Raw genomic sequence first — 9650 nt, 5'->3', positions numbered from 1 at the left:
AAGTAGAGTGTGTGTTGCAAGAGTCCAAGTGTGTGGTAATGAGAACATGATCATGTGGCTCGCACATTTGATTCTGGCACACTAGCTGAAATTAGGCAAGGGTTTTCCTGGCCACAGCTTGCACCAACTATTCCAGCAGGAGCTGAGGGGCCAAGTGATTCCCCAGATGACAGACCTGCGCCTTGAGGGGGAGCACAACCCCATCCATTCTAGAAAATAAAAAGCCCTGAGTTTTGTCTGTTCACTCCAAGATAGAGAAGTATGGCTGAGTATCATCAGCATAGTGATGGTATTTTACCTCACCAAAGCAGATGACATCTCCTCGTGACTTCAAATAGGTGTTAAATGGGATGGGGGAGAGAGCTATGTCCCAAGCACTCCATGGAGTAGTCAGAACTTTGATCTTTCTTCCCCCTCAATACTGAGTAGAACCATCTGCTTTAGGAAGGAGCAGAATCACTATAAAAAAAAGTGCCTCCAATCCCCACTCTCAGGAGCAGCCCAGGAAGATACCATGGTTGATGGTATCAGAGGCTATTGTGAATCTAACCAGATCAAAAGGGCCACACTTCTTCCATCCAGATCCTGTTGCACGACAAACGTTAAGAGCAACTAATGCAGTTTCTATCCCTTACCCAGGCTTGAACACAGTATCCAGACAAACCACTTCTTCCAAGGTTCTCTGCAAATGAATCCACACTCCTTTCTCCAAAATCTTCTCCCAAGCGGGGAGGATGGAGATGGGATAGAGGTTGTTCAAATTTTCTGGATTTAGGGATGCCTCATTCAGGAGGAGACATATAACTGACTCAGGGTAGAGGGCATCATCTACTACCTTAAAGAGGTGTTCACGACTTCCCTAATCCAGCTTCCAGTCCTCTCTTTGGCAGCCTGAATAAACAAGAAAAGGCAAGGATCTAACTCATACAGTACATGGCAGAATTCCTGCTGTGAAGAACCTTGTATTTCCTTGGAGTCCACAGCTTCAAATGAATCCCAGATAACCTGGTAGGACTTTGTTCCAATTTCCTTTCTGGACTCGATGTAAGAATCATCAAGCACCCAGACCTTATTTTAAAAAGCTCTCAAAATCTGGATTTTCTCACAGGCCGTTAGCTCACTTGAATGGTGTAGTCTTCAAGGGAACTCTTGTTGTTGTGAGGATATGCCAAGCCTTTTGTATAGCTTCATATTTGGTCATTATTTTGTTTGCTTTGCTTTTAATATTGTACACCACCCAGTGCCACTTAAAATTGGGTGGCCTTACAAATCAATCTATCAATCAGTTATCAAGCTGTGACTGAATGATTTAGTCTTCCAAATGCTTTGCAAAAAGGCCACAATGACTGAAGGGAGCACTCCTGCTTGCCAATCCCCAAAAGGAAGTGGGTCATCCTAAACAGAGTTGCTGGACAGCAATCTGAAGATACATTAAGGACTCAAAAATTCTAATAGTTTGCAACCCTTACATAGGCTTAAGCATGGGCTTGTACCTATGTTTGGTCAGTTCATTTCATCTTTCACCACCATCACTCTAAATGTCTCTTCTGTCACTTCATCTCCTGAAGCTCCTTGGTAAGTCAAGGAGTATATTACTGAAACCTTCTTACTGTTACCGAGATTACTGGAGTAAACCTGGCTGAAATAAAGGAGAGCTTTGTAACAGCAAGACTGTTTATATTTTACTGAGCTTTGGAGAAATAGATCTTACAAGCCCAGAATTTATAACTGCCACATTGATAGGTATAACTTATTAATTATTCCTATTGTTTTTGTTCATCTGAAGGTTTATCTATGTGACAACTAAGAGTTGATGCTAACTTGATAACACAATTGTTTTGCCATTTTATAGAGTAATTCTTTGAAGCAGAAATATTGAAATTATTTGAAACACTGAAAATCATGCTAGATAATATTGCTTCTTCTGTCCAAATTCCACATACAGCTAGGTCTCGATTAGTGCATAAATTTTTGTATGTACAGTATATTAATGAAATATTAAAGGATAAAAATAATATATTTACTATTTAAATTAATGGTTAACAAATCAGAGTAATTTTAGAAAGCAAAATAAAAACAAAAAACTTCTAAATATCATTCCTAAAGGTACTGAGAAAACGTATTTATTGTCTCTCAATCTCCTTGAAGATATTTGCAAACCACAAAAGGCTGATACAACGTTACCTTTTTATTTTATTTCCCCTGCATTTTATAATATTGTGCACTGTAGATTCAGGCATTCCAACATCCTGCCCTATTTTAGCATTTCTATGACCATGTTCATGTTGTTCAATTACATCAGCTTTTTGCTCTAATGTAATAACAAGCTTCTTCTTTTTTGAGCTAGTACTTGTACTTGAGCTTGTACTTTTGAGCTTAATTCCTCTGACAGAATCACCCTTTTCTCCATTTTGCACACAGGAAGATTAGCAGTGTCTAAAATCCTAACCACAGAACTTCCCAGTGCCCAAATATCTTACATACTGATAATAGACATATATACATACCCATCTGGGAACCCATCAACTGAAATGTGTAAGCATTCTCTAACAAAGATATATATATAGGCAGCTTGGGGACAAGACCTAAATCTAACACAGCCACTTCTAAACAGATCCTGTTTAAGCATTAACACATTGTGTTAGCACTGACATTTCTAAATGCACTAATTTAAAGCCTTAAATAAATTAGTTTGAATTTATAGTTCAGTATTCAAAGTTCAGTAGCAAAGTATACATTTTAAATAAAATTTTAGTCTCTATTACCTTAAAAAAGGGTCAATTAGTACGGGTAGCAAACCTGTGATGAAATGGTTATCACCAGTCTGAATAGAATTTGGTTCATATTAACATATGAGAGAAGGCAAACCACATACAACTTTGAGTCAACAGGCTCCTCTGTCCTCAAAACTAATTTCACTTTATGAAGTAATATCAAGATTCATCTTGCAATAGCATGTTCTTACCAGCCCAATCAAGGTACTGATTGGTTTACTGCAGTGAGCAGAATTCTTGTAATGCCCCAGAGGATTAAATGATTCACTTAAGTTAGGAACTTGGAGGAATGCGTAGAACTAAAGTCTAACAATATGTATCCTAGCAACAAGCTCATAGCAACCAGCTTAAGAGAACCTGTCCACAAGAGATCCACATTTATAGAATCCAGTGCAGAAGACAGTGGAATCAGTTTGGTGTTTTTTTAATAAGAAGTATAAAATTTTATAAGAATTTTATTAAGTTTCAAGCAAAGATAAAAGCTACAGAAAAACAAAAAACTACAAAGAAAAAAGAAAAAAACTAAAGCGTAGAAACAAAATTACAAAAAGAGGTGACTTCCAACTTTTAACAGCAAGGATATACAAAAATTTTCCATAATCAATCCCTTACTCTATATTAAACCAAAATCACATTATTTCTATACATCATTCCATTGGCACATTATAAAAATCACTAAATACAATTGAGAGCTTCGATCCAGTGTTGGTCTAGATTCACAGAAACAGTAACTTTTATAATTATTATGCTATTCTGATTTGTCAGACATGAAGCAACACTGTTTGCACAAAATGGATTTATGCACAAGGCAATATGCATTCTACAAGTCTGCAAGGGTAACTGTACAGCTAATTCCCAAGTGCAGATTTTGGTATCATAATCATAGCTGTTGAGAATGTAAAACTACCTCCATGGCCCTGTACATTATTTGGCCTTAATAAAGAATCTGTGAAATCTGGATCAGATTCTTAAGCAAGTCCTAAGATAGAAAGCTACATAGAGTATTTGATCAAGCCTTTAATTCTTCAGTTTCATCAGCATTGAAGATGTAGCACTTATATGCCTATAATGACACCCTGTGGTAGTTCCTGGCAATGCCATGGGAATATTGTTACATCAAAAGAACATAAAGAATGATTGTTTTTAAGCCTGTGTGCTTAAAAGGGGGAAATTCTAGGAAGACTCAAACTGTTTTTGATTCTCGGTATTTTCAAACTGCCATATTTGAAAGTAACTAAAAACTCAAACTGTATTACATAAAGAATATGTAGAATAAACTAGTTGTTTTAAGTATATAATCATAGCCCCAATGTTTTATTGGGTAAAACTACCCTTCATAATAAAATTAAATCCTAGCTGTCTGAAAGTGTTGTTTATTTATGGCTTATTTAGCCAGTATGTGATCAACAAAGGAAAAATATAGGCCTTGGGCTTATCTTCCCTACAAAATTACATCCAATAACACCATAAGAATGGCACAAATCAAACTGAAGTTTTTATTCCTTATGCTCACTTTCAAAACAGCATGTGGGCAGTTAATGTCACTAGTAACAAAGGGAAAGACAAACAACAGGAAGTAAGATACTGACATACAGCATCTTCAACTCATGAAACTAGAACAGTTACAAAGTATTGGCTGATCAAGAAAAATATTTCTAATGATCTTTTAATATACTTGCTTTTTAAAGCTTTCAAATATACATTTCAATTTTTAATCTGTGCATTTTCCATTAGAATCATAAAAATACTGAAGAGCTAAAGAAATGTATATACTAAATGAACTTTTTAGCTAAAAGCTAATGCAGACATTTACCATCTGCCAAACTTGTTAAATTACAGTAACCAGACAAGCAATGAATATACATGTTTAGTGCAACTAATTTCCCGTAGAACTTAATACTTGTTCTAATAAAATTTTAGCTTGTTGAATAAAATGTAAATAGCCACTGCTGTATAGAAGTTCCCGTGGAGACCTCAATGTTATTTACAAGCTCTCCTGAAAATTTATTTCTGCCTATGAATTGTCAACCATCACAGGCAAATAGTCAAGGATTATGGGAGTTGTAATGCAAAACTTCTGATGATCACTGAGTCAGGGATGGCTTGATTACAATATGGATCACTTACTTCCAAGTAAAAAAAAAAATCACCTGTACCTAGGTTTTGAGAACACAGTGACATCTGAATCCAAGAACAAAAAATGCCTGTGAAATTTCCATTACAAAGATCTGATGGTTGCCTGAGCTACTGACTGAGAAACAAGAAGGGCAGCAGTAGCAGCAGTAGCAGCTGGCCAGGAAGGTGGCAAGAACCGGCCAAGCAGAAAGAAAGTTGTTGCATACAAAGTAACATGTACACTGACATATCTGAACTAATACTATACTTTTGTTCACAAGGTATCTCATTATACATTATTTGCTATCCTGTTAAAAAAAAATCTTAGAACTGGAAATACATGGATTAATAGACAAGCTAATATGAATGCCAACGAACTCATAGTTATCATGTTTACATATCCCTAGGACAAAATCCTCATCCTACATACATTAACATTTGCATAGAAAGCCTGGGATTGGTCAAGGTTAATTTCTAATTAAATCAAATTAACAAACAAGAATTTCTTGATGAATCAGGTATCGCTGACAGCTTTTGTTTGCATCATCCAGTAATTATATGTCAGGAAGCTTTCAGGATCTGGATGGGGATAAACATGCTGAAATTGAACTCAAGCAAGACGAAGTTGCTATGTGTACACTAAGGTTCTCTATCAGTTCTGGGTTCTCCCCCGAAAGGGTAGCATTGCCTGTGAAAGAGGAGGTCCATGACTTAGGTGTCCTTCTGGACTCACAGCTACTATTAGGCAGGCAGATGGTAGTGGCAGCCAGGAGGGCCTTTGCCCAGTTGTAGCTGCTGTACCAGCTATGACCTGGAGCTGGAGGACCTAGTGATAGTACTTATATTGTCATCACATTAGCCAACTGCAATTCACTCTACATTGAGTTTGCCTTTAAAAACCACTCCAAAACTGCAGTTGGTACAAAATGCAATGGCTTGCATACTTACTGGCACTGACGCCATGAACATCTACATTGTAGGCCCTGCCTTGAATGCCAATAGGTCTCCAGCACAATTTAAAGTGCTGGTTTAACCTATTAATGTCCTGTATGGCTTGGCTGATGCAAGGGCTACCTTCTTCAATCTTCTTCAGCTTAATCTCTAATGGGAGATTAGAGGGCCCAAGGTGAAGAGATGCTCCTCCATTATGGCTACTGCACTGTGGAACAGCCAACTAGTGGAGATAGGTTTAGCCCAACCCTTTGGCTTTTGGGGAGCAAGTTAAAAAGCCTTTGAACCAGTTAAGATTGTGCCTTGGAAATTATACACACCATGCTCCAGTTTAGATAAATTTTTAAAAAGGTATTATAATATTATAGCTATTTCTTCTTTTGTAAATTGCCAAGAACTGCATGATTACAGTGGTCAAAAGATCAGATAAATAAAAGACACTTCTAAAGTGCAGTAGTGATCTCACCATTATTTCCTAATGTGTGTGCATCAGTCCTTCTTTCAAGGAAAAATAGCAGTTTTATTACAGAACTGTACAATACAGAGAAAATGACTACTCATGTGAAAACTGACAGAAGATTAAGCATGAAGCATTTTAAGAGGAGCCCATGCAACACAAATATGATCCTACATTTTAAAAGCTGCCCCCAACTGAGCATTTATAGGAACGCACACAAGATCAGCGTAAGACTTCAGCAAGATATTCCAGATCTGGTTGTCGTAGTCTCTTCTCTCTGTGCTTGTTTTTGGTAAACTCTCTAAGCATCTCTAGGATTTCATTCTCAAAGATTTCTGGAGCAGGCTTTGCTTCTTGAGAGAAAAAAAAGAAGAGTGAAACTCAGCACTATCAGTTTAGCTATTTGAAAAGTTTCCACAGATTCAATAATCTTTTCCAAATCAACTTCTGTTAAGTTCCATGTAACAGATTGCATCATCACTGTTAGTTTGCTAAATACAGAAAATGAAACATCAGCTAATAATAACCACTTCTAAGACCCAGGAACATTACCTTCATCTTCTTGTAAAATATATTCAGGATATCATTGCTGCAAACCTTATAAGAATCATGCAGTTCAATCCTTATATGACTTTTAGGAAGGAAGTCCTACCAAATTAAAAATTGGTTACTTAAGCATATGTAAAATTGGATCCTGATTTATTTATAAGCCTACTAAATTTAGTAAAGCAAGTTATTTGCCCCTCCCCTAAGACTCATTTATTTCAGTAGAGGTACTCTACCCATGAATAAGTATGGATCCAATCTATTAGTTGCAATCCTAGACATCTTTACCTTGGTAAAGCCCTAAATGAACACAGTGCAGCTTACAAAGATGAACATCTGTAAATTCTTCAAATCTATCTATAATTCTGCAGATCACACTGTAGGTCATAATAGAATTAGAAAGAATTATGGATAGTTCTAATGGGCTCACAATCTATCTCCACAACTGTACTTTTTAATAGATATGCATAGGATAGCAGTTAGTCTCTTAGTTGTCAAGACAGCAAGTGATTCCTTAACTGTTTTTACTGTATCTCTGCTCCAAGGTAAAATTGTATTTCAAATTCCCAGAAAGTTTCAAGGCCTATAGATATCTAAGACTTTTTTTAGCTCTGTCTACAAGATCCCTGAAATGCAGAATAGAGGATAAGAAACAGGCTAAAATATTATCTATATTGCTTTGCTCAGTATCGTGAGATTAGAAATATGCTGAGAGCTATAGTCTGCTGGCTCCAAAACCCACTATCTATATTACCTGTCGCCCAGTAGTATATGTCCCAATCATTGCTGGGCTCATTTATCAGACGGTCATAAAGGTCCAGTTGTTGCTCATTCATTCGATTCAGGTTCTCTTTGGCAAATAAACTGTTTAAAACAATTAAGAATACTGTAAAATGCCAAAATAGTAAAAGGTGTTAAATTTATACAAAGCCAGTAAACACGAAGTTTAAAAAGAATCAATTAAAAACACACTAGCACCTGAATTTTCCCATATCTTTATAGAATGGATAATCCTCCCTTACCTCTGTTAGTAAATCCTAATTAGCTCTATTTATCCATTACCATTATAAGAGGCAGGGATCAGCCCTACTTCACCTAAAGATGCACAAGTGACATTTAATCAGCAGAGACATCCATAGCAAAGGTAAAGGTTTCCCTTGACATTAAGTCCAGTCATGTCCGACTCTAGGGGGCGGTGCTCATCTCCGTTTCAAGCCAAAGAGCCGGCGTTTGTCCGTAGACCCTTCCGTGGTCATGTGGCCGGCATGACTAAACGGAACGCCGTTACCTGCCTGCCGAAGCAGTACCTATTAATCTACTCACATTGGCATGTTACTCACAACAAAAACATCTGTACTAAGGAAGCCTTTGTGCACAACGGCATGCTCCTGTGGTGACTTTGAGACAAAAGAACAAACTTTGTCATACAGCATATATTTAATATCAAGATCTCACAGGGACAAGATATGGCAATGGCTACTAGTTTAGACAACTTTACTGTACAAATTAGTCCTCCAAAGATACTTTAGGGGACCCACACGGTCTACTTGGATAAGAGGAACTTTAGCCTGGTCAGCAGGTAGTAAAGTAAGGAAAATCCCCTCAAGTTAAGCTTGATTGCTAGCCTATGTCTATATGGCAGCAACCTATGTTTGCCATTGCTGCATTTCAAGATAATTATTTACTTCCTTTCTGGCTTACAGTTCTAAGATTTCCTGGTGGTCTTCTGACCCTGCTATCATTTTTCAAGTTCAGGTTAAGTGCTGCCCCATGCTCAGCTGAAATCTCAGGGTAGTAAAGGATAGAAACAGGGGTCCCAGTGAAGGTTATGAAGAGTGCTTATTAGCACAACATTCAAACATATTTTCTGTATTACTAGCATTCAGCTTGCCCCAAAGGCAGCTCAGCTAAATAGTAACAAAAATTAAAACAGCGGGACCCTGGACCAGCAATTCTAATAGAAGAAAATATATGTAACTCAGGGTTGAACTGTGGAGTCCTTGGAGTTCTCTGAGCTTGGTCGTTTGCACCCCCACCAACACTGGCAGGGCAAGTGACTATAGAAACAGGGAGCAAACCCCACACTCACTAGCACTGAGCATGTTACCTAGTCGGGTACTGAAACGTCTGCAAGCAAACAACCAAGCTCAGAGAGGAGCAAGGACTCCCAAATTCTAAGTATGCTGGCTGGGAGAAGAAAAATAAAAGCGCCCACCTGAGCAGCAGGCAGTTCTCCAACATGCCTCTCTTGCGGCTCTCATACAAGAGCCTCGCGCGCTTACTCGCCAGGGACTCGTGCGGCCGAGCCTGCCAGGGAGGGAGCGGGATCTCTAGCAGGTCCTTCCCAGAGTCAGACGGAGAATCCCCGCGGTAGCCGCGCTTTGGCGAGCGGAAGAGGCAGCCTGGCAGGAGCAAGACACGCTGCAGAGAAAGAGAAAGAGAGTGAGGGGTACGAGCCACCCCACTGTCAACCCGCCATTCACAACAACGATGGTGCCCGGTCCTCCCGTTCCGCCTCACTCACTCACTCACTCGAACCATTAGGGCCGCCATCCTGCTTTCTCCCCGAGTTATTCTATCATTCGCTCTCAACCATAGACGTGACACCAATCAGGATGCGCCTTCTTTCTTAAGCCAACCATAGAGGTCGCCGCGCATGAGCCTCAGTTCTATTCCAGTACCGGCTGCACCGCGAGCTATCGAAGGCTGCCGGGAAGTGGGAGGGAGCGAAAGAGGAAGTTTTGGTCTTCGTACTTTTTTGCACGGAACAGCACTAGAAACCGGAACAGGCGGGACTCGACAAGCCG

At 38.8% G+C, this 9650-nt stretch overlaps 1 protein-coding gene across 1 annotated transcript; it reads right to left on the bottom strand.

The window, feature by feature from the left end:
• Window positions 1–3471: 3471 nt before the first annotated feature.
• SDHAF2 (succinate dehydrogenase complex assembly factor 2) lies at window positions 3472–9592 on the bottom strand. The gene is made up of 4 exons (XM_063289194.1): window positions 9376–9592; window positions 9059–9264; window positions 7598–7707; window positions 3472–6650 (listed from the first exon to the last, which is right to left on the bottom strand). The coding sequence occupies exons 1-4, from the start codon at window positions 9394–9396 to the stop codon at window positions 6520–6522; spliced, it is 468 nt and encodes a 155-aa protein (XP_063145264.1). The 5' UTR covers window positions 9397–9592; the 3' UTR covers window positions 3472–6519.
• Between the last annotated feature and the right edge of the window lie 58 nt (window positions 9593–9650).

This window comes from Candoia aspera, chromosome 1 (genome assembly GCF_035149785.1).
Source record: "Candoia aspera isolate rCanAsp1 chromosome 1, rCanAsp1.hap2, whole genome shotgun sequence".
Classification (NCBI taxonomy): Eukaryota; Metazoa; Chordata; class Lepidosauria; order Squamata; family Boidae; genus Candoia; species Candoia aspera.
Note: the sequence above shows the minus strand (reverse complement) of the source record. Positions and strands in the feature narration are given on the sequence as shown.

What these genes read in the sequence shown, in the direction of transcription:
- SDHAF2 (XM_063289194.1), bottom strand. Translation starts at nt 9,396, where the DNA reads ATGGCGGCCCTAATGGTTCGA. An exon ending in TGGCGGCCCTAATGGTTCGA is followed by an intron (nt 9,265 to 9,375) that starts GTGAGTGAGTGA and finishes CTTTCTCTGCAG; the next exon opens with CGTGTCTTGCTCCTGCCAGG. An exon ending in GAGAACTGCCTGCTGCTCAG is followed by an intron (nt 7,708 to 9,058) that starts GTGGGCGCTTTT and finishes TGTTTTAAACAG; the next exon opens with TTTATTTGCCAAAGAGAACC.